Source organism: Ovis canadensis, chromosome 2 (genome assembly GCF_042477335.2).
Source record: "Ovis canadensis isolate MfBH-ARS-UI-01 breed Bighorn chromosome 2, ARS-UI_OviCan_v2, whole genome shotgun sequence".
NCBI lineage: Eukaryota > Metazoa > Chordata > Mammalia > Artiodactyla > Bovidae > Ovis > Ovis canadensis.
Genome location: NC_091246.1, coordinates 237,939,348 through 237,963,997, shown reverse-complemented (window position 1 = coordinate 237,963,997; position 24,650 = coordinate 237,939,348). Strand labels below are relative to the sequence as shown.

General features: G+C 39.3%; 1 protein-coding gene across 16 annotated transcripts in view; it reads right to left on the bottom strand.

The window, feature by feature from the left end:
• LOC138434250 (nuclear body protein SP140-like protein) overlaps positions 1-24,650 on the bottom strand; it is a 93,910-nt gene that overhangs the window by 20,386 nt on the left and 48,874 nt on the right. For 7 of the 16 annotated variants that reach the window (XR_011254691.1, XM_069578589.1, XM_069578590.1 and 4 more), the window contains 4 exons: positions 21,151-21,204; positions 20,458-20,541; positions 13,802-13,855; positions 433-480 (listed from right to left, as the gene is read on the bottom strand). Coding sequence is in view for 15 of the 16 variants with exons in the window: in XM_069578589.1 (XP_069434690.1) it covers positions 433-480; positions 13,802-13,855; positions 20,458-20,541; positions 21,151-21,204 (240 nt within the window). In the remaining variant the exon portion in view is untranslated. The remainder of the gene's footprint in view (positions 1-432; positions 481-13,801; positions 13,856-20,457; positions 20,542-21,150; positions 21,205-24,650) is intronic. The other 9 variants (XM_069578599.1, XM_069578600.1, XM_069578602.1 and 6 more) reach the window with 3 other exon arrangements.

The following is a 24,650-nucleotide window of genomic DNA, read 5'->3' as shown; positions in this document are numbered from 1 at the left end:
AGTGACAAGCCAAAGTTATACAATCAAAGAAATTTTAGGAATTTCTTTGGTAACAGGTCCCATTGCCACTCAGAGTCCCCTTTGGTGGCTAGCCTATGGCTCTCTGTGTAGGCAAGAGAGATGAATGAGCTAAATACTATGTGAGTCATACTCTTTAGATAAATTTCTTCATATTTCCTTCCTCAAAAGTTATCACTATGGTGAGGGGAGACCTGCTCAGGAGGCCTGGGGGTCTCTCACAGATCGATTGACTAATCAATGAAGCGGCTGCCTGTCATGTTGTTGAAACTGAGCAGGAGCAGGAACTATCCTAACATTTGTTACTGGCTCTATAAGTTAATTAAGAAAATTGATTGATCACTAAAAACATGAATTATAAAATAGAAATTTGCATTATTTCAGTTAAAAATGCATTAATCATTTATTTTTTACCTCTTTTTCTGCCTCTTTTCAAAGACTCAGTGCAGACTGTTTCTATCCCTGGGAGAAAGTAGAAAAATAACATAAATGTGTCTTTTTACAACATTATGTTGCAAATAGTGTTTTGCAAAAATACCATTCAAATGTCACTTTTCAGGAGTCTGTCTAGTACATCAAGAAAAATGTCAAATACCTTGATAAGGAGTTAGGGGTTTTTTCTGTAAAGGGCCAGAGAAGAAAATATTTAAGGTGCTATGGACCACAATTTCTTTTGTGATTACTCAGCTCTACTGTTTTATTGTGAAGGCATCCATAGACAATTCATAAATGGTAAGATGTGGCTCTGGCTGTGTTCCACTAAAAATTCATTAATGAAACAGTTCATGGATTGACTTTGCCCTGTGGACCTTAGTTTGGGGAACTGTGGTCTAGACTTAGTTACAAAGATGATGCGAGATATATCCTGTATTTCTTTTACTAACATTTCCCAGTCATTCCAAATAAAATTGAAACCGTGTCTTACACATTTCCCAAGTAACAGAGCAGCAATGTGAGCAGAGTAATGAAGCTGGACATCTGTCAATTCTTTATTGTGCAGCAGGAACGATCCTTAGAACCTGTCTCTATTGATTTACTTTATCCTTAGAGCAAATTTATCAAATAAGAACTAATACTATCCTCATCTTACAGATGAGAAAATTGATGTGCACAGCTAAAAATACAAATTAAATAAAAGCACTGAAGATTTACTTTTATAAAGAGGCAGCGATTAAAGGTAGTAATATTAGGTCTCAAGGAAAACTTTATGCTCAATTCTGTAGGTCAGGTAACTGCCGCAAAACTAAACTTGAAAGCTTTTTGATAAAAAATGGTGGCAAAAATGAGCAAGGACTGACAAAAAAACGAACAAACAAACTAGTTCAATGGCCCAAAGAAGGGAAGCTTATAAAACTGATTTTTGCTTTTGTTGCTGTTTTTCCATCACTAGGTCGTGTCTGACTTTGTGACCTCATGGACTGTAGCATGCCAGGCTCCTCTGTCCTCCACTATCTCCCAGAGTTTGCTCAAAATCATGTCCATTGAATCATTGATATTATCTAACCATCTCATCCTCTGCTGCCCCCTTCTCTTTTTGCCTTCAATGTAAAATTGATGCCTAAGTTCCTAAAGTTGTAGGTAGGGTTAGAGATAGCACAAAATGTTGACTTAGATATTTCAGAAAAATGTAGTATCTGATGCAATTACTGATTGCATCCGAAAAGATCAGGCATGTCCATGTGCCATCATTCAGCAGTGTCTGAACGTTGAAGTCAGGGATGCTTTCTAGCTAAAAGTCTGTGCCCATCATTCAGTTCCCACGGCTAGAATCCTAGAGTACTACTTTGGTAATGCTGGTTCAGGAGAAAACAGCTCATGTATGAAGCTGAGGTGGGCCTTGCTGGCCAGTTAGTCTCTTTATTATTATTTCACTTTACAGAGGAATAAACTCAGGCAGAAGGGGCAATGTGACAGACCCAAGTCCACAGGATTGCCTCACGGGGGTGGGACGTAGGGCAGGACAGTGTCATCACTCGTGAGTTACCCAGTGTTTTATAGCTACAACTATTTCCAGCCTCAAAAGTTATCAGTTCAGCACTGCAGAAGCCCTTGGGCCTTGGGTTCTGGTTGCAGATTCCACCACTATGCTACTTGTTTGAAGTATCATCTTTGTCTCCCTGTCATGTTTTAGAAGTTGACTAAATCTGGTATATTTCTCAATGGTTAGTAGCTATAGAAAGTAATTAGAGAAATAAGTCTATTAATAAAAGTGTAGAATAAAACATATGAATTTAGATGTTTAGTTATTGAACATTTATTTATATATTTCTTTCCTCTTGGTTTGCCTCTTTGAGGCTCTGTTACTCAGAATCTCAATTCTGTGTCTTTCCCCTCTTTCTGAGAAAATAGAAAAATATAAAACAGATGCTGCTGAACAGTTGCATTGCATGTAATAATACTTTAAAAAAATTCCATTTTACTGTAAATTGTCAAGATCCTACTGCATAAAGAAAAATAAATGCTCCAGAGCCTTGCACTTACCAAGCCTTTGATGGTTAACCTGGGTTCCTAGATTTCATGTTGTTTACTCACACTAATCCAAACACATTTATGTCTACATTTAAAAGAACTTAAGGCAAGTTTTATTTCTTGTATCTAAAGGAACACTTTGAGAATGATAATAATGAAAGCTGAAAATGAAGGAGAGTAAAAAAGCTGGCTTAAAACTCCACATTCAAAAAACTAAAATCATGGCACCCAGTCCCATTACTTCTTGGCAAATAGATGTGGAAATAATGGAAACAATGAGAGACGTTATTTTTTTGGGCTCCAAACTCACTGCAGATGGTGACTGCAGCCATGAAATTAAAAGATGCTTGCTCCTTGGAAGAAAAGCTATGACCAACCCAGATGCCATATTAAAAAGTAGAGACGTTATTTTGCCAGCAAAGTTCCCTCTAGTCAAAGCTATGGTTTTTCCAGTAGTCATGTATATATGTGAGAGTTGGACTAGAAAAAAAAGCTGAGTCCCAGAGAATTGATACTTATGAACTGTGGTGTTGGAGAAGACTTTTAGAGTCCCTTGGACAGCAAGGAGTTCAAAACACTCAATCCTAAAGGAAATCAGTCCTGAATATTCATTGGAAGGACTGATGCTGAAGCTGAAACTCCCATACATTAGCCACCTGATGCAAAGAACTGACTAATTGGAAAAGACCCTGATTCTGGGAAAGACTGAAGGCAGGCAGAGAAGGAGACAACAGAGGATGAGATGGTTGAATGGCATCACTGACTCAATGGACATGAGTTTGATCAAACTCCGAGAGTTGGTGATGGACAGGGAAGCCTGCTGTGCTGCAGTCCACGGGGTTGCAAAGAGTCGGACGCGACTGAGCGATGAACTGAACAGTTGTTACGTGCTTATTATATGCTAGACACAAATTAAGACCCTTACATTTATTAATTTATCTTAGGGAGTTTTACTATCCCCATTACCTATAAAGAAACTGAAGCATCCTGAAATTTAAAAAATTAAGTTTAGCAATCCAGGTTTCCTTTGCTTGAGAGGCAGAATCAATGCAGTAATGCAAGAATTTGGATTATCTAGGGATATGTGCCGGAGAAGGCGATGGCACCCTACTCCAGTACTCTTGCCTAGAGAATCCCATGGACGGAGGAGCCTGGTAGGCTGCAGTTCATGGGGTCGCTAAGAGTCGGACACGACTGAGCGACTTCCCTTTCACTTTTCACTTTCATTCACTGGAGAAGGAAATGGCAACCCACTCCAGTGTACTTGCCTGCAGAATCCCAGGGATGGGGGAGCCTAGTGGGCTGCTGTCTCTGGGGTCGCAGAGAGTCGGACATGACTGAAGTGACTTAGCAGCAGTAGGGATATGTGATGGTGACTTACACAAATAATACATTGGCCATCATCTTAACCCTGAATGAAGGCTTTTGGGCTGAAAATATGAAAGAGACAAAAGAGCTTGTTCACATGGGTTTGGACAAAAAAAGATCTAAAGAATTAACCAAGAGAAATTGCCAAAGTAGAATTTGTAGAAATATAATTTCAAGTCACAGAAAATCTTAGGGTGAGAGATATCAAAAAAGGTTGATTGAAACCCTATCTCAGGTGAATAGGCTGTCAGATATAAGAGGCTGTGAGAGGAACGATGAGGGGGGCTTGTGCAGGTGAATTTCTTGAAGGCCGTGTTCAAACATGTTGATTCCCAAGGCAGGGCCGTGGAATGTGCACCTCTCCTCCCTTCCTTCTTTTATTCTTTGTTTGCATTTCTCCCCTTCATTCTTTCCCCTTTTCTCTCTTCCTTCCTTTGTTCCTTTCTCTTTCTTGCACTGGACTACAGTTTGGGCCTGTTTAACTGTAGGTTCTTAGGCGAACAAAAAATATCTTCTCTTCCTGTTTTTCTCTGGCACTGCTTGATTCACCTTCCTTCAAACCTGTTGTGAAGTGAAGTCGCTCAGTCGTGTCTGACTCTTTGTGACCCCATGGACTGTAGCCTACCAGGTTCCTCCATCCATGGGATTTTCCGGGCAAGAGTACTGGAGTGGGTTGCCAATTCCTTCTCCAGGAGATCTTCCTGACCCAGGGACTGAACCTGGGTTTCCCACATTGTAGGCAAATGCTTTACCATCTGAGCCACCAGGCAAACCTGCTAGGCCAAATAAATTAAAGATACAAAAGTAGTCTGGTTTAGCTTAAGAGCTCTCCTTACTGGGAGCTTTGGGGTTTAAGTCCAGGTAATAAGTGTTCTTTGTGAAGTTTCTCTCTCAATATACCACAGAAAGTAGAGTGGTTGTTCTTGGGTTTCCTATTCAAATAGACTATCTATTGGCACCGGAGACTTGCTATAGAAGTTCAGTGCTCCCCTCCCCTCAAGGCAAGTGAGGAAGCTTCCAAGATAATTAATCTGTGTCTCCAAGGGCTTAAGGGAGGCAGCGGTGTTTAAAGACTCAAACCTGGAAAGTCTAGAGAGGGGCCTAGAAAGTCTGAAGACCATGAAGAGGCATGAGCCTTCCCTGGGAAGGGAGAGGTTCAGTTAATTCTTGAGAGGTACTGTGTCCAGGAGACATTTTGGATGAAAGAGGTGACCCTAGAAAGGGTGTGGACCTCCTGGAAGCTGGGAGACTAAGAAGGAAGTGGTAAGCCATCAGTTGGATTTCCTGCATCAGGGGAACTTCAGTTGAGAAATTCTCCCTGAAGGGGGAGGATCTCTGAAGAACCCACAGATGTGACTCATGCCTCTGCCATTTCTGGGAGAAGTGAAGGGTTTATTGTTAGAGGGCCATTCCTGCTCTTGACTACTTCCTTCTCTCCTTCCTCCCCAACTTGAATCAGCCAAAAGCAGTAGATACTGAACGGCATTAGAGAAGATGTGTAGATGGCCGAAGAGGCTGGTCTTACCCAATTTCCCTCCTACCTATTTTAAAGTTTTAATACTATATCAGCTCAGTCTTTTTAATGTTGAGTGAGAATATCACTGCTGCTGAAAAGGATTAACACAACTCTGGGGCTTATTTAAGACTTCATCCTGTGGCATAGAAAGAACTATTTAAGAGAACAGGTTTGATAAGGAAGAAAGTAGGAGAAGGAAAAAAATGTGATCTGTGCTTAGACTTCTCATTCCAACTATTAAATCAAATATGGCAGTGAGATTTCACAAAAACTCAGAGGACAGAATTCTTAGACCAGGTAAGTATAACCTGGGAAATAAACAAGATGATAAAGATAAGTATGGGATGCTTCCCTGGTGGTGCAGTGGCTGAGAATAGGCCTGCCAACGTAGGAGACATGGGTTTGATCCCTGGTTGGGGAAGAAGATCCCACATGCTGTGGAGTCACTAAGCCATGCATCGAAACTACTGAGCCTGTGCTCTCGAGCCTGGGAACTGAAGCTTCTGAGCCCACAAGCTGCTACTGAAGCGTGCACAAACCACTCCAGTTTTCTTGCCTGGAGAATTCCATGGACAGAGGAGCATGGCAGGCTACAGTCCATGGGATCACAAAGAGACATGACTGAGTGATGAATACTACTACTATAGTTTAAAATATATTTAATATATAATAATAATAATATATTCAAATATGTATCTAGTATTAGAAATAATCAGAAGAAATTGAAAGGATTTCTTCCAAATGAAAGAAATGTATATCCAAATATGTTTTCAGCTCCAGAAGAAAAATCTTGTCATCTCTACAGCGCCAGGTAAACCCAGCAGCAGTGTTTTATATGATATGATTTTAAAGAATGACCAAAAGAAATAAAGTAGAGAAGAAAAATATTAGTAGAACGGGAAGGGAGCAGGAAAAAGAAGAGAGATAAAGAAGAGAATACAAGGAACGAGGTAGAAATGAAAATCACAGAACTCAGTTCAGAGAATGGGGTGTCACCTGTCTCTACGGCACCCACAGTGTGGTATGTGCTCTGAGTTTGGTTTCAGTAATTGTGTGTATATTGGGCATAGATCTGATGTGATACCAGGAGTCTGGCTTCTGGTTAATTGATTAAATTCTCTCTTGTCTGCTTCTCCTCATTCCATTGAGAGCTGTGTTCATCAGTTACAACAGACTTTTCTAACACTTTCTCCCTTATTTTCCACTCAACGCTAACTTGTCTCTGGCCACAAAGCTCAGAGATTGCATCCATATTCCAGCTCCTTTTATTGCCCAAGTGCCTCAGGAGACGACAAGGCCAGGCTTAAACCAACAAAGAGTCTGACTTTGCCTCTTTGAGGAAATCAGGGACTTGGGAGGAAAATGTGGAGAACAAGTAAGCAGATTGCTGTTTGTCACCCATAAATACTCCCTCTTTTCTTTCATAGGACGCTTGGCTGCCTATAGCCTCCCCTTGCACTTAGCTCTGGCCATGTGACCAAGTGTAGGCCAATGGGATGTGAGCAGAATAGTCTGGGTCTTTCCATTAGAAGAAAAATGTGGGTGATATCCCTATCAACAGAAAGCAGTGAACAAATCCTTAGCGTTCTTGAAGAAGAGGACCAAAGTAAGAGAAGACATAACTAAAGGTAAGTTCAAGAAAACATTTTCCGAGATTATTTTAAATAATCAAGTATACTTTGCGTAAGTACATGTATTTTCACTCTGTAGCAGAGAAAATAGATTCCAGTCAACCCTGAAATATATTCCAGCAAACTTACTGGACTTTAAAGATAAAGAATTGAATGGGCAGCCTGGGCCCAAAGACCAAGTCATTTTCAAGGGAGAGGAATCTCTTTGGCTGTAGAATTTTCTATAGCAACATTGAATGTCGCAGAAGGTTTTGGGAAAATCCTACAAGACAGTTCTAGAAGTAAAGAACAAGCAAATTATTTTCAGGTATAAATAATAAAAGCAAGTACTTTTGAATAGGGATATTTTGGAAATATTGGTCCTGTGAGTACTTATTGAGAAAACTGATAGAGGGTCCCCTTTAGCAAACCAAGACAGGACTGAGACATTTTGGCAAGAAGATTAAAATAAAAATGTAAATGAGGTGAAAGACCAGAGTGATAAGTGTATATGTCCTGAAAATATAGATATAATGTAATACCAAAAAAATTGCAGAGGAAGGCAGAAATACGAATGGTAGAGCAAGGTCATTGTCTGTTTTACTGTTGGGAGTCAAGGGGTATTATTTGGATAAATAAAGGATAAATATAAAGCACTTTTTATATATGAGAGGTAAAAAATAAAAGGAAAGTGTGGCCTAAATTGGGTGGGAGAGGAAAGAGACTGGACAGAGAAATGTAGGAAACATGCTAATTTTGCAGATCTACTGGGTGGGAAATTAACGGGATCTGTCTTCAGAGAGGATCAAAGGTGCCATATAAAGGTACTTCTGAGAGTAATTACTACAACAAAAGAATAAACCTTTGTAAATAAAAGTATATACTCCCAACCAAAGGAAATATGGGAAATGAACAAGAACTCAACCATTCATTTCTTTTAAAGGAAAGAAGTGTCTCATGTTTCTCCTACTCAGGAGAAATGTGGCAGGGCTAACTGCTAGACCAGTTGGGAGGGTTAGTCACAGCTAAGCAATCCTATGCCCAGCTTTAACCACTGCAACCAAAATGCAAACCTTCCTAAGTATCACAGGTATGCACATGCACATAAATGCATTGAAGACAGAATGCAGGGTGTTGACATTTTTAATATCCAAGACACTAGAACAAGATGAGTCATCAGTACAAATTAACATGACAGAAATGAGTTCAAACATTTTGGTCCTAACAATAAAAGGACATGGACTTAACTCACTTATTTAAATAATATATTTTGTAATTAAATTACAAAGTAAATCCCACCTTTTAACCATATACAAAAGACTCAAATAAAAACACATTTTTAAACGCTGAAAATCAATGTACAGGCAAAGGTAATTTCGGCATACATCAACGAAAAGAAACCAGGGAATCCTGATATGATTATCAAAAAAAGTATAATCCAGGACAAAATATTTTAAGCAAATAGAAATTACAGGAAATATCATAAGAGGTAAAAACACTCTACTAGTAGACAATCTTATTTTTTATTACCCTCAGTCCACAAATGATCAAGTGGACAGAATGAGAAGGGTATGAAAGACCCAAATAATACATTTTAACAAGGTTGATATTGCTGATATACATTCAACTTCATACCTAGAAAATGGAAATAGAGAATGTACATTTTCTCCCACCCTCTGTTAAACAACTCTTGGGTCAGAGAGTAAATATAAATCCAAATTGCAGGCTGTCTGGCAAGCAACAATAATAAAATATTGCCTGTGAGAACCTATGTATTATTTAATTTAAAAAACTAATCTAGAAAGAATGAAAATATGTATATATACAGCCAATCTTCATTACTCACATATTCCAAATTTGTGAAGTCACCCACTCTCTAAAATTGATTTGAAACTCCCAAGTCAGTTCTCATGGCGTTTCCATGGTCATTCATGGTGGTGTACAGAGCAGTGAAAAATTTGTGTTGCCAGACACACGTGTTCCCAGCAGAGGCTGAATAAGACAAAGCTCTGCCTCCTTGTTTCAGCTCATTTTGTAAACAAGCATCCTTTTGCCATCTACTTAATTCCATGTTGTTCTCATTTTTGTGCTTTTTATTGGTAATTATGCTGCTTAAAATGGCCTCAAGCCTAGTGCTGAAGTGCTGTCTAGTGTTCTTAAGACTGTGACGTGTCTTATGGAGAAAATACGTGTGTTAGACGAGCTCCAATCAGGCATGAGTTATAACGCCGTTGGATGTGAGTTCAACATTAATGAATCAACGTGTATAATAAATTAGGTGTCTTTAAACAGAAACACTCATGAAACAAAGATCTATGTTTATTGGTTTACAAAAATAGGACCAGAGGCTCACAGGAACCAAACCCTCTATTTCTTTTGGAAGCAAAGTTTTGCTATTAGCTACTTTGGGTTTGGGATGACTTCATATAACCTCTATACCATGAATAATGAGAACTGGCTGTATTTGTATACACATGCACACACACACAATGTATTTTCAGAGTCCACCCAATTTTTTCATTGTTTTTGATTTCAGATGTTATACTTATCTATATTTGGTTCTTTTTTTAAAAAAATATATATAGTTTTGAAACATTTTTGTGAATGGATGTGGAGGAACTAGGGAAAAAAAGAGGAATCAAGCACATTATTTTATACTTTTGACTCAAGTAAACTGAGTAGAAATAATGCCATTTAGTGAGAGAAAGGTGGTGGATGACAGGTTTGGGAGTGAAATAAAGAAATGGATTTCATGTGTCAAATCTGAGACTCCAAGTAGAAGTTTGGAGTCAGAAGTTGAACTTATGACTTGGCAGTTCAATAGAGGGACCAAAGGAGGTGAAATAAAATTGGTGGTCATTAACATATGGATAGAATTTATAGCTACCAGACTGGACGAAATATCTAGGGATGCTATTTCAGCTACACTCCAACATGTAGATACAGGAAGCCATGAAGGGACCATTACCACCAACAGTACCACAACTATCAACTCTCTGATCAACATTATCAATGAATGACCAGGAAGGAGCTATAAGCAAGTAGGAGATTGTGATACTTTAGCAGACAAGAGAATGCATCACATTCTCCCAGCTTACTCACCTGATCACAGTGATGCCAAGACCCACCAGGTGTTAGGAAGCAAGAAGCAACCAACAACCTCCCAGTCAGAAAGACCATGATCAGACCTTCCTCTGATAGGCCAACCAGCTTCATCCTCTTGACTGGAGAAGCGAGCTTGTTAGAAAGAGATCCCTTCAGGTCTAAAGCCCAGGCTCCTGGGAGGAGGTCTGCCTCCCCATCCTCAATGCTCCCCACCCCTGCTGCCTACTCCTGCCTCACCCATGAGGTCAGCAGAGCTGCTCATCTATGGTCAATATGAATAGTCTTCTTGGGAGCATGTGGTGTAGAGGCATCCTTACCATTGCAATGAGATCTACAGAGACTCTTCCTTAGCCAACAACACTGATTACATCACTGTACATGACAAAGAACCAACAATGAAAACTGACCAACCTTCTAATTTGTAGTTTCCTAACATTTCCTTATCCCTCCCTTTATTTCAACATTTTTCCCCCAGATTTAAGTATACAATCATATACTTGGATTAAACTTTTCACAGACTGATAGAATGAGTCATTTAAATTACTCTTCCAACACATTCTTAGATGCATCAATATACAGAAGCTTAACTATTTCTAATGCAGAGTTTTTTCTCACCTGCCACATGGCGCTACTACTTTTAACCTGGGCCAAGTATAGTTGGAGGCATAAATCACTCCAAGTATTTGCGGTATGTCATTGGCTTAATCTTGTGGAATTAGTCCTCCTTGGTTTCATCATGGTGGAAAAATATGGAGGTTCCCACCTTACATTTAGCACCTAAGGTTGCTAGATTGTGAGGCTGTGTCAATATGTATATTTGTCACTGGGATCCTCTATTGTGACCGGACCCTGGGCTATGTTGCAAATGAGATGCTTGACTCTTTGCCTCTGGGTGAAACTCAGAATTTTTTTAAAAAGGGAAGCTCTGAGTTCACTTCTTTATTCTGTGGAAGTAGGGAATCATTATAAATTATCCTGCCATGTTCTATAGGATGAGCTATGGGAATTTTATCTACAGCCAACAGCAACTCGGTCTTTAGCATGAGTGCAAGCTTGGCCAAAGTCTTTCAAAATTGGAAGCCTTCTATACTTTTGTTTGCGGGGACACCCCAAATCTGGCTTTTCCTTCAATTATGCTAAATTCCCACACAACGCCAGTAATAATGCTCACTTTTGAAGTCTGTTAACATATCTTCACCCAAAATGAGTACCATCAGGAAAGACTGAGTTTCAGCAGCCATTAGTAGAGATGTGGTCTGATTTTTCAGGAAGGAGAAGTTGTAGAAAGGTTGAGAGTGTGAAATGGGTAAGTTGAGAGGTGTGGAAATGGGACGAGGCCCATAAGGATGAGGTCTGATAAATAGAAGGTGTATAAAGAAGGGTCCTCAGTATTTGGAGATCAAAGAACATTACAGAAAATATTTTGACAATGCTGGGAATAATAATTAACCTATAAGTAGTAAATACTTATAAATACTATATGAGAGAGATCGTCTTAAAAAGGATGTTGTAAATATCCTCGCTTAAATCACTGAACAAATCATTTACGTTATATCTTTAGGTGAAGACAAGAAAGGAAATCTGAATAGAAAAAAGATAAAGGATCTCAAACTAGTTCAGATTTAGCAACAAGATTGGAGACTGTAGTAGAAAAATCTATGTTCATCATATTTTACTGTTTTTAGGTAAGATTCTTTCCAAATACTTTCTCTATTTCTGCCAACAAAATCCAACTCTATGGGTCTGTGTTTTGTATAAGGCTAACTAGTCAAATTCCAGAGACCAGATTTTTTAAATGTAAGTCTTTGTACCTAACAAAGAATTACACAAAGAGAACAAGGGGAAGCCCTCTCAGCCCATAGCTTTAGAAGGAGAGACAGAATTCTCTACCATAAAACTAACACAAAGAATTCATGGGGGAGATGTCCCACAATAAGCATATGAATGGAGGGGACATATGTATATCTATGGCCAATTCATATTGATGTATGGCAAAAACATCATAATATTGTAAAGTAATTATCCTCCAATTAAAATAAATAAATAAATTCAAAACAAGAATTGCCTTGACAGTATTGAGAATTTTCATAAGAAGGTAAGACATGTCTGTTTGCAACCATTACCAATTTGTTCTGTTCTCTGTGATATAAATTTGCCTTGAAAGAGTTATTTGGAAGGGTCTTGTAACACTCTCCTCATTAGAAAGTATTGCCACTTATTACAAATTTCTTAAGAAACTTAATTCTGATTGGTTGTCTTGATCATTTGGAGGCCTGGCCCTAATATTTTAAGTGGCAGGTAGATCCTTAAACTATTATATAGATGCTCCTAAGATTTTATATTAAATCAGAAAAAGATACCTGGCATTCTGATTTCCTCATATGCAAATAGGCAATAAAATGACCATAGATTTCCTACTTAAAAAGATTTCGAGAGTCTTATCTCATTTAAATTTATCCCAGCTCTTTTGTAATGGGAAAAAGATATTTATAGATGGAAACAAATGTGTACAGTATATAAATTTTTTTTAAGTGTTAAGAAAATTCTTAGTGGAAGAACATTAAATAAGACATAAACAAATGGGTATGTCTCTCTTCTCCCTAAATCATTCTGCAAAATCAATGTATTTTTAATTAGAGTTTCCAAAGAACTTGGGAAGGAGATGGGGAGGGCAACTTCTTGAGCGAATTCTAAAATTCACCCCTAGCATCAGTCTGTTGCTACTTCTGAGCTCTCCCTTTTCTCCTGCAATGTTTTCATAAAAGAAAAACTAATATTCAGACAAGTAAAGGTGCTGTGTGATCAAAGTGCCTATATACAAATAGGCGAAACTCATGGCAAAACTTCATTTTTATGAAAATAATAAAAATTATCAGGTACTTCAAATATTCTAGAATCAAATACAGAACAATATTTTTAAAAATCTAGAAATGGCTATTATAAATATGATAGGAAACCAAAGAACTAGAGAGAAAAAGGCTAACAAATTTGACCTCCTAAAAATTTATAACTTCTTTAAGACAAAATATTCCGTTAACAAACCTAAAAGAAAAACAACAAATGGGACAAAATATTAGGAACATAGAGGAACAAGATTTAGTGTGCATGTATCTGATACAAAGATCTCTATAGTTATGCAGTATAGTAAGGAAAAGAAAAAGATCACAACAGGAAACACTGACCGAGCATTCCATGACAAAGCATTCTATGAAGAAGGAAAAAAAATGACCAATAACAAATGGAAAATACTCAACCACACTAAAAATGGGAAGAGTGCATGTTAAAGCATCCTTTAAAAAACGTTTTTTGTAGTTCAACTTAAAATGTTATGTATTTTAATTTTCTAGATATGATATAATTTTTAAGAGAGAGAGTATGCATAGAATTACTCTAGATAAATAAAACTGTATTACAAAAAGTATTAACACATGCATAGAAAAATTGTGGAAATGTATATGTTAATATTTACAAGAAACATTTTAAAGTAAGAATAAAAAGCAAGATATTCACATGAAGATATGAGCATTTTGAAAAATAATTACTTTAAAAGGCATTAATCTTTTTCTTATTAAAGGTATAGAAAATATAATAAACTTCATGATGATGAATGGCAAAACCAATACAATATTGTAAAGTAATTAACCTCCAATTAAAATAAATTAAAAAATTGTTCATTTGTAACATGAAAATCGAGTAAATTCTTATATAGTCTTACTTCTTTTCCCACCGTGTTTTCCCAAAGTAGAATTGCTTCCAATATCCGTGGAATCTAGAAAGTAACAGGTGGTGGTCAGAAACTTAAAAAAACTGTAAACCTGAAAAATCTCTTCACTACTTATGTGCATCAGTTTCCTCATTTATGAAACAGGGATAGCAACAGGTATGCCACTCAGGTTTTACATTTTTTATGAAGATTAAATAAGATTTTATTTGCAAAAGCTAATGAGAAATCACTATATAAATCAGTAATATGTTAGAAGGCCTCCTTCAAAACTATCTAATGAGTTTACAAATAGTTGTCTGAGGTCTTTTTTTTCTGATAGCGTAAAGGATTGTTTGTCTTTCGAGGTCTTTCCAAGGTTGTGACAAAATGACGCTATTATCTTCCAGCAGAACACATTTATTTCTTTGCCCCATGATATTGTCGATTTCATCAGTGTATTTCAACTATATCATACAGGTATAATCAGTTGGACCCATTCTGTTAAATAGAATTCTTTCCTCCCTGCAGTTCCCCAAATGGTCAGGTCAAGTAAGTGCAGAGAATAAGGTTGTGATGTGAACTGAGTGCACTCCCTGTCAAAGTGTGTTTAGAGTCAAGTGCATCAGGACTGGGAGCTCTAATTTCAGACTCCTGACATCCTGCAGCCCAAGGTCCTGTGACCTGCACCTTCTGTAACTGGTCCACCCCCTGTTGGGAGCTGCTTGAAGTTCTCCTTGAACACTGATCACCTTGCACAGCTGCTCCTGGGTCTGGGGTATCTATTCAACCACCTCTACCCTGACCTTGGGTGGCCTTACCCATCCTATCAATGCTTGGTGACTTTCAGTCATTGCTTCTTGGCCTCTTGGAACACTTTTTGAAGAATACATGACACAGGAGCACTTCTAAGCCCTTGGAGCTCTGCTCCTAAGTTACGGCTTGTAAAGAAATTTTCACTTACGCCTCCTCCCCTCCTCTTTCCCTGACTCCCACATCACAGGGTGACTCTGCCTCTGACATCTCTTTCTCTTGTTACTGCTCCTCACTGTCCTTGTCCCTTCCTTTTAATCTGTTTTTACTCTTCACCCAAAATATGCATTTTAATTTTTCTATTTTTTTCTATATACTTCTATATACTTCTCCAATCCACTCATTGATGACATTTTTACATACATTTGTACTTTTATGTGACATTATTCTTTTCCAAAAATACTGTTTGTTACATTTATATATATTCAGTTCAGTTCACTTCAGTCGCTCAGTCGTGTCCGACTCTTTGCGACCCCATGAATTGCAGCACGCCAGGCTCCCCTGTCCATCACCAACTCCCGGAGTTCACTCAGACTCACATACATCGCGTCGGTGATGCCATCCAGCCATCTCATCCTCTGTCGTCCCCTTCTCCTCCTGCCCCCAGTCCCTCCCAGCATCAGAGTCTTTTCCCATGAGTCAGCTCTTCGCATGAGGTGGCCAAAGTACCTTGGAGTTGCAGCTTTAGCATCAGTCCTTCCAAAGAACACCCAGGACTGATCTCCTTTAGAATGGACTAGTTGGATCTCCTTGCAGTCCAAGGGACTCTCAAGAGTCTTCTCCAACACCACAGTTCAAACGCATCAATTCCTCGGTGCTCAGCTTTCTTCACAGTCCAACTCTCACATCCATACATGACCACAGGAAAAACCATAAACTTGACTGGATGGACCTTTGTTGACAAAGTAATGTCTCTGCTTTTGAATATGCTATCTAGGTTGATCATAACTTTCCTTCCAAGGAGTAAGCATCTTTTAATTTCATGGCTGCAGTCACCATCTGCAGTGATTTTGGAGCCCCCCAAAATAAAGTCTGCCACTGTTTCCACTGTTTCCCTATCTATTTGCCATGAAGTGATGGGACCAGATGCCATGATCTTCGTTTTCTGAATGTTGAGCTTTAAGCCAACTTTTTCGCTCTCCTCTTTCACTTTCATCAAGATGCTTTTTAGTTCCTCTATACACATATTCAACTATTAAAGTAACTTTATTAGATATTCTCATATAAATACTGTAATAAATGAATTTTTGCCAGACAAATGTCCAAATGTTGAAACACAGAAGGTAGACTTTTTCTTTCTACTCATTCATCAAGGTTGCTGTACATCTCTCACGTGTCAGGTGCTAAGGTGAATGATGGTGACGACGCAGGGCAGAAGACTACTGACGCATCAGTGCTTATCAATCTTATGAGCAACTAGGGAACTGATGCACAAAGACGGATGCACATTGAAACACGGAGACTGTTAAGACACATTGTACAGTCTACTCTGGGGATGCAGAAGGCAGGAAGAACTAGCCTGGTTTGAAATGAGGGACCTTTTCTAGCGGAAGAATCATGGAAGAAGGAGGTAAACAGATTAGGGAGAAAGGTGACTAAGATGACAGCCCCAAATGGATGGAAGTGCACATACCAAAGTCTGGATTCAGCAAATGCAGGAAACCAAGAAGAGTTCAGTGTGTCTGAATACCGAGTGAGACAAGGAGAGGCAATGATGAGGATGGAGAAAGATGCAGGGGTCTCAGGGAGGGAGTTTGGAAGTCACTCAAAGAATTAATTTATTCCAAAGGAAAATTAAAGGACATTCAGCTATTACGTAGGAGAGCAGCGTGAACACATTCACATTTTTGAAAGATCAGCTTAGCTAAATCACTTAGACTTTGTTTGGTGGGAACAATGTTAGAAGGAGAACAAACAGGAGCCCATAGAACTAGATCAAGTGAGAAGTGATACAGACATGGATAAGGGTACCGACATGGAGATGGAAACAAGTGGACTGGCTGGAGACATTTAAAAGGAATAACTGATAGAGTTAGGTGACAGATTGTTGTTGTTTAGTTGCTAAGTCAGGTCTGATTGTTTTGTGACCCCCATGGACTGTAGCCCATCAGCCTCGTCTGTCGATGGGATTTCCCAGGCAAGAATACTGGAGTGGGTTGCCATTTCCTTCTCCAGGGGATCTTCTCAACCCAGAGATCGAACCTGTATCTCCTGCCCTGGCAGGTGAATTCTTTATCTCTGAGCCACTATGGAAGCTCAGGTGACAGATGGATTATATCAATTGAGATGTCTCTGTCATGGATGACTGAGAAGTTCAAGTTGAAAGAATGAGTCAGTTAGTAAGTGTTTTAGAGATAGAGAACATTGGAGGAGCAGATTCTGGTTTTCAGGGGGAAGATGATGTGCTCAGTTCTGAAAGTGTTGAGTTTGAAGGTCTTTGAGAGATATCTAAGTGGAGAAGTCTAAAACCTTAGGACCTTGGACAGGTCTTTCTGATATTTGTATAACTGAGTTTGAAAGCACAGAAGACAGAGTCAGGCTGGACTGGAAATGTGGGTTTAGGAACAATTTGATTGTAGATGGTTATTGAAGCTGTAAGAGTGCATGAAACTCCATTGGCGATGTCTCTTATGAACTGGGTGAGTTACAGGAGCCATTTTGATACCTGGGGACACCTTACCCTGAAAACTTACTGCCACTGTGAACAATGTTGCTTTGGTCTCATGAGCATCTCAGATCCACAACTTCTCCATCTCTCTCCTCTCTTTCTTTTGCACTGCCCTGCTTCTCTCTCTACCATTTTTTTCCCCTCATCTTTTAACCATTTATCTCTCTGTTCATTTCAGTTCAGCCACTCAGTCATGTCTGACTCTTTGCGACCCCATGGACTGCAGCACACCAGGCTTGCCTGTCCATCACCAACTCCTGGAGCTTACTCAGATGCATGCCCATTGAGTCAGTGATGCCATCCAACCATCTCTCTGTGCCTCATCTTTATCCCCTCCACTGATTACTTCCCCTCTGTGTCTCATTCCATCTGGTTTTCTATGCTTCAGTCTCTGGAGCTAGTGTTATTATTGAAGTGATCCTCTCTATACTGTCACATCCCTTTCTAATTTTTCTTTTCTTTCAATTTTACCTGGATCTTTTGGCTTTAAAATATTACAGTCTTTGCATTTATCTGTTTTTTTCTTCAGTGCTATTTAGCTTCATCTCACAGTATATCACTTTCATCATCACCATTTGCTTCTTCTTTTGATGCTGGCCACTCTGTTATTATTACTTCTGCCAGTTCTCTATGAGTTTCCTGCATCACAGGCCTGTCAATCACAAGATTTTATTATCATGTTTATGGGAAAGTTCCTAGAGATACCTTGAAAATTACCCATCTTCCTCTATAACACTTCCTAATCTGGCGACATTTGGGTCTTGTGAAGCTTGAAACATACTCAAACATCCACAACTCAGATGGGCTGAGGAGAAACACATCTGCTCCGATGACCACTCTTCATATCCAGTGGAGATTTGCTCTCTTTCTACCTAGCCACACCTCCTCCTTCTCTTCCCCTTTATGGTCTCCTTAGAAAATTTATCTCTATCACTGTGATTCTGTGAGCTTCTCTGCCCCTGATTTCTCTTATCTTCTGTGTTGATTTCTCTCATTTCATCAGTGATACTCTTTTTTTTAAAAGAATTATTCATTGTTTATTTGAAATTCAAATTTAATTGCAGGTCCTGTACTTTTAATGTTTATTTATTTGGCTGCATTGGGTGTTAACTGTGGCACATGGGCTCCAGAGTGCCTGGGCTCAGTAGTTACAGCACCCAGACTTGGTTGCTCCATGTCAGGTGGGATCTTCCCGGATCAGGGATTGAGCCTGTGTCTCCTGCGTTGCAAGGCAGACTCTTAACCACTGGTCCACCAGGGAAGTCCAGTTACATTGTTAACATCTGTTTTTTGAAAAATTTCTCTGTTCATCCTTTTTCGTCTTATCTTTTTAGGTGTTTTGTGCGCCATCTAGCTGGTTCCATTCCCACCCTCTTTGTTTATGGTTTTAGCTTTTTCCCTCTCAATCTGGATATATATATATTTCAATATTCACACTAATATTGGTGGTTAAATATATTCATCAATAGATACACATATATATGCATATATGTGTGTATATGTCACATACATATACACACATACATATATACACATGCATTTATTTGTTGTTCAGTTGCTCAGTCGTGTCTGACTCTGCAACCCCATGGACTGCAGCACACCAGGCTTCCCTGTCCATCAGCAACTCCTGGAGTCTGCTCAAACTCTTGTCCATCGAGTCAGTGATGCCATCCAACCATCTCATCCTCTGTCATTCCCTTCTCCTCCTGCCTTCAATCTTTCCCAGCATTAGAGTCTTTTCTAATGAGCCAGATCTTCACATCAGGTGGCCTAAGTATCAGAGTTTCAGCTTCAGCTTCAGCATCAGTCCTTCCAATGAACATTCAGGGTTGATTTCCTTTTGGATTGACTGGTTTGATCTCCTTGCAGTCCAAAGGACTCTCAAAGAGTCTTCTCCCACACCACAGTTCAAAAGCATCAGTCCTTCGGTGCTCAGCCTTCTTTATGGTCCAACTTTCACATACATACATAACTACTGGAAAAACCATAGCTTTGACTATATGGACCTTTGCTGGCAAATTAATGTCTCCGTTTTTTAATATGCTGTCTAGGCTTGTCATAGCTTTTCTTCCAAGAAGCAAGTGTCATTTAATTTCATGGTTGCAGTCATCATCTGCAGTGATTTTGGAGTCCAAGAAAATAACTCTGACTGTTTCCATTGTTTCCCCACCTATTTGCCATGAAGTAATGGGACTGGATGACATGCATTTATTATTGTTAAATATACTTTCTTGCATCAGACACTGATACATTCTCCTGTGACTATGCCAGATCCCGGTATCTCCTCTTTGGACTCTGATCACACAACACAGCTCTTGTCTTCCTGTGACATAAAATAGTCACTCGTTTTTATCCTTAAACATCTGTACATCCATTAATATTTCCTCATCCCCAAATGGGGAAGCAATAGCTATTCTGCCTAAGTCTTAAAGACTTCGCAATGACAGAGTAAGGTCTTATTTGCCAAAGGAGTTTAAAATACTGCCAGACAATCCAAACACAATACATTGAGTATCTGACAAAATCTATGCTAAAGTTTTACAATGGTTCATCTGAAGCTTTTATTTCTGCCTATAATTACACAGCAGGACCAGTTGTCTTTTGATGTTTTTATAATTACAAATGGCATTAGTGCCAACCAGTATAGCACTATAGAAATCTAAGATCTCGGTGTTAGTAGACATGACAGTCAGTGCTTAAAAAGATACCATCATTGTGGTAATTTTTTCTGCTAAAATAGAAATACAAAAGTACACATTTAGTTACTAGGGCTTCCCAGGTGGTGCAGTGGGAAAGAATCCACCTGCCAGTGCAGGAATTGTGGGTTCAATACCTAAATGGGGAAGTTCCCTTGGAGTAGGAAAAGGCAAACCAGTCCAGTATTCTTGCCTGGGAAATCCCATGGACAGAGGAACGTGGCAGGCTACAGTTCATGGGGTCACAAAGAGTTGGACATGACTGAGCACGCACATATTATTATATTATATTATTATACTCATTTTGTTAAGTGTGAGTTTATAATAATTTCCTGCCTCCTTCCATTTTCTAAAAATCCCAGAAGTAGTTCCCAGGATTAACTGGATACAAGGTAGTCAGGGAGCTCAGAATGAAATGCATCTGGAAGCAGTAGCTTTAAATTCAGACTCCTGACATGCTGCAGGCCAAGGCTGGACATCCTAATCTTCTTTACCTGACCCATCTCTTAGGGCTGAACTAGATGTTGCCTGAGGCTCTCCTTCGTTACTCAAGTCTGAAGAGTCACCACCGCTCATCCCTGCCGAAAGAAATAAAAAGTCCTTTACAATCTCAGTCTGTGTCCTAGGACCAATATAGCAAGGAATTCTTTAAAAGGAAATTTGGAAAAGGGAAGCTTGTGTAAGAGGGTTAAGGATAATCACCCTATGGCTCCATCTGACCTGGCGTCAAAGTTGCTCCAGGAACCACCCCCAAGGCTGGAAGTGGGCACAACTTTTGCTATGGAAGGCTCTCCCTTTGGTCTCTAGCTTTTACCCTTTTCTCTTGTCTGTACATATTAACATTCCTTCTTCCACTCTGTCTCTTATCCAAAGATACCATGGAAGCAACAATTTCAACATCAGAACCTCCATCAGCTGGGCCCTCAATGAGCACCCCTCCAACCTGGGAACCGCTTTATCCTTTCATGTGAGTGAAGAGTAAACTTGTATTGCACTGTGACACTCAACTTCTTGAGGTCTATGTGTTACATCAATTAGCCCAGCTCACCTAATTCAAAATAAATGTAAATCATCTAAAATACTTATAAATCTATCGCTTCATTTTCAATGATATAACCAAAAAGTTGAAGGGGGGTTTTGTAGCAAAGAAAGATATTTGTTATTGCAAGAGCTTTAATTGTTCTTACGTCTCTTCCTACTGCTCGTTCTGAAGATAAACGTGCTTCCAATGGCTGATGGATCTAGTAAGCAAAGGAAAATACAACCAGTAATCTATATCAAAAAGAGTTATGAACTTATGACTACTCACATTACAGACAGGATGTAGGCTATAAAGATGCAATGATGAACATTACTGTCTTGTCTCATCTAAGGGAAAAAGATCACTACCAAATGGAGTGAAGACCCCCAATCATTCAATCTTAGTTGCAAAGTCACAGAAGTTTTGAAAACCAGTATTTTTTCATAGGCTTGCAGCTAACTAATTTGGCAACGAACTTGGACTTTGGCAGCCATGAGTTCAATAAATATTTATCACAGTTGATGTGAATTCACACAGTTTGTTGCAGGAACACCAACACAGTCTATTTGAGAATGAGATTCTGTCCAAAACTTATTGGGTTGTCTTGTAATCTATAGGATACACACCACACTGCCATTCTAAAATAATAAAGCATTATTATTTTATATCTGGTTTTAAAATTTTTATCAATTTTTATTGGGGTATAGTTGCTTTATAACATTGTGTTAAAGATTTTGAATAAAGGATTACAAATGTTTCCTAAGAGTCCAGATAGTTAGTTCTGTCTCTTCTGGTGAGTTTCTGTAAGTTTCCATATATGATGTGTAATGGGCTTCCCTGGTGGCTCAGATGATAAAGAATCCACCTGCCAAGGAGGAGATGTGGATTCAGGCCTTGGGTTGAGAAGATCCCCTGGGGAAGTGAATGGCTACCCACTTCAGTATTCTTGGGGCTTCCCTGGTGGCTCAGGATGATAAAGAATCTGCCTGCAATGTGGTAGACCTGGGTTTGATCCCTAGGTCGGGAAGATCCCCTGGAGAAGGAAATGGCCACCCACTCCAATATTCTTGCCTGGAGAATTCCATGGAGTGAGGAGCCTGGTGGGCTACAGTTCCTGGGTTCATAAAGAGTTGGACATGACTGAGCGACTAACATTTTTGCTTTTATCACTATGATGTGTAAAAGACCCTTAAATGTTTATGTGTTGGAGTTTTCTCACCTGTGAAATGAGGGAACAATAGTCTTCTAACTGACATTTTAGGCGGTTATGAAGATAAAAGGATACTTTATTTCTGAAGATATTTTTGAATATGACTATAGGTCCATGTCATGTTGCAGGTAGGTCATGTTGGAGTCCTACCCAGTACTGCCTTGTACTCTCCATGTGAATCCATAAAAAATGCTCATGAGTGCTTGCATGTGTGCTGAGTCACTGCAGTCTTGTCTGACTCTATGGGACCCTGTGGACCACAGCCCACAAGGCTCCTCTGTCCATGGCATTCTCCAGGCAAGAATGCTGGAGTGGGTTGCCATGCCCTCCTCCAGGAGACCTTTCCTGACCCAGCGATTGAACCTGAGTCTCTCACATCTCCCCCATTAGCATGTGGGTTCTTTACCACTAGGGCCAACTGGGAAGATCAAAAGACCCTCAAACATTACCAATTCCAGTTTCCTCATCTATAAACCTGGGAGAAGCTGGTTACCCTCACTCCCTGTTAAGGTTTTTGTAAAAACAAGATGAAGCTTTATTTACAAAAACCCTATGAGAAATCACTATTAGCCAATGGTTTAACTATAATTAGGGTTTGAGAGTATTTAGTCTGAAGCCATTTTGCATCAATAATTTAACAGAAGCACAAATTACTCTGTGAAGACTTTCTAAAGTGGGGACTAAAGACAATATTAACAATGCATAGAGGAATACTTTGCTTAGTATGCTCTATAGAATAAAAGCATGCTGGAGAATACTATTTCCACTCTTTAGTATTAGTGGCTGTGACAGTGTGTACTAAAAATATCATTTTACTAACATATTTTTAGTATAGTTTCAATATAGCAACAGATTGGGTTCACCCAGTTAAACAACAGTTTATATATAACACCTTCTTGCCTCTTTCCACTTCCCAACATGGCCAGAGAAGTTAAATGTGGAAAATGATATCCTAGAAGTAATTAAATCAAGGCATATGGAGAATGGTCAGAATAAGATTCATCAGGAAAACAGAACTCTGGATTTAGACTCTGGATATTTGTGGTCCAGGGCTGCAATCCTGATCTTCCTACTTGAACCATCTAGGATGGAGAGACGGTGGCTTCTTGGGCCTCTCCTCCCTCACTTGATCCTAAAGACTCAAGGTTATTGGCCTCTGCACAAAGGAACTTCTTGAAGAGTCTGGGTGTGTGACCAAGGAACCCACGGAGCAGGAAATTCCCTAATAAGAAAACTCACGAAGTCTTGAAAAGCCAAGGAAATTGTGGTCTGTTCATCTAAGTCGCCTGCCATTTAGGTTAGTGATGCTCCATCCCTTCTCCCCACAGCAGAGACAATTCAAATGCAAGGGGAGACTTTGCTCTGCTTGAAACTTAACCATCCTACCCTTCTCTGCCTTCTACTTCTGACCCCTTCTACTGTCTTTTTCACACGTCATTCATCTGCTGTTTCTCATGTAGGGTACCTTGAAAGCCTGTTCAAGACTGAGTCTCCTCTCCCCACCTCCTTCCACCCCCTGCCAACCTGCTGCCTTTGAACTATTTGCAAGCCTGGAAAATAATCTTCTTATGTGTCTGAACCATAGATTTGTTTGGGGACTATATTTTAGAGCCATTTACCTACTCAACTAAGATGAAAGTAGAAGGTGGACTCCCCCAAAACCGAAGCAAATTTATATTTTGCTTGGGGCTTCCCTGGTGGCTCAGATGGTAAAGACTCTGCAGGCAATGTGGGAGACACAGGTTTGATCCCTGGGTTGGAAAGATTCCCTGGAGAAGGGAATGGCAACCAGCTCCAGTATTCTTGCCTACAGAATTCCATGGACAGAGGAGCCTGGCAGGCTACAGTCCATAGAGTCGCACAGAGTTGGACACAACTGAGCAACTAACATATACTTGGTAAATCTAGTGAGTAAGTAGATTGAACATTTTATTTAAAATATTACTCTTTTGTAGCATCAAGATCAAGGAATATTTTTGCTTCTTTTTAGCACTTTTCCTAGTGTGTTTCTATAAATAGGTATGTTTCTAATATTGTCTGTGTCTAGAAAGTGGAAAGGGAGGAAAAAATCACTTTGTACACTACAGAGATACAGATCTTATGGCAAATCTGGCTGTCGCCAGGACTGAGGAAACAGCATTTAGAGAATCATTTGGAGCTCCAGTTTTACAAAGGAAATAATGTAGAATCCAGAATGCCAGCTTTGTTATTCCCTTTCATCTCTCATGAGACTTATTAGAGACCTTGAAACATTTACGTGATTGTGTTTTCTCATCTAGAAACAATGATAGCAATGTCTGTCCTGCTTACCCTTTAAGGTTGTTGTAAGATTGTTTGCAAAAAGTCCTTTGAAAAATCACTATATATGCCATGACTTGCTGAAGAATTGTCAAAAACACTTTGGGTTTCAGAATACCTTATCTGAAGTCTTTATTTCTGGTAATAATAGAGAGCTA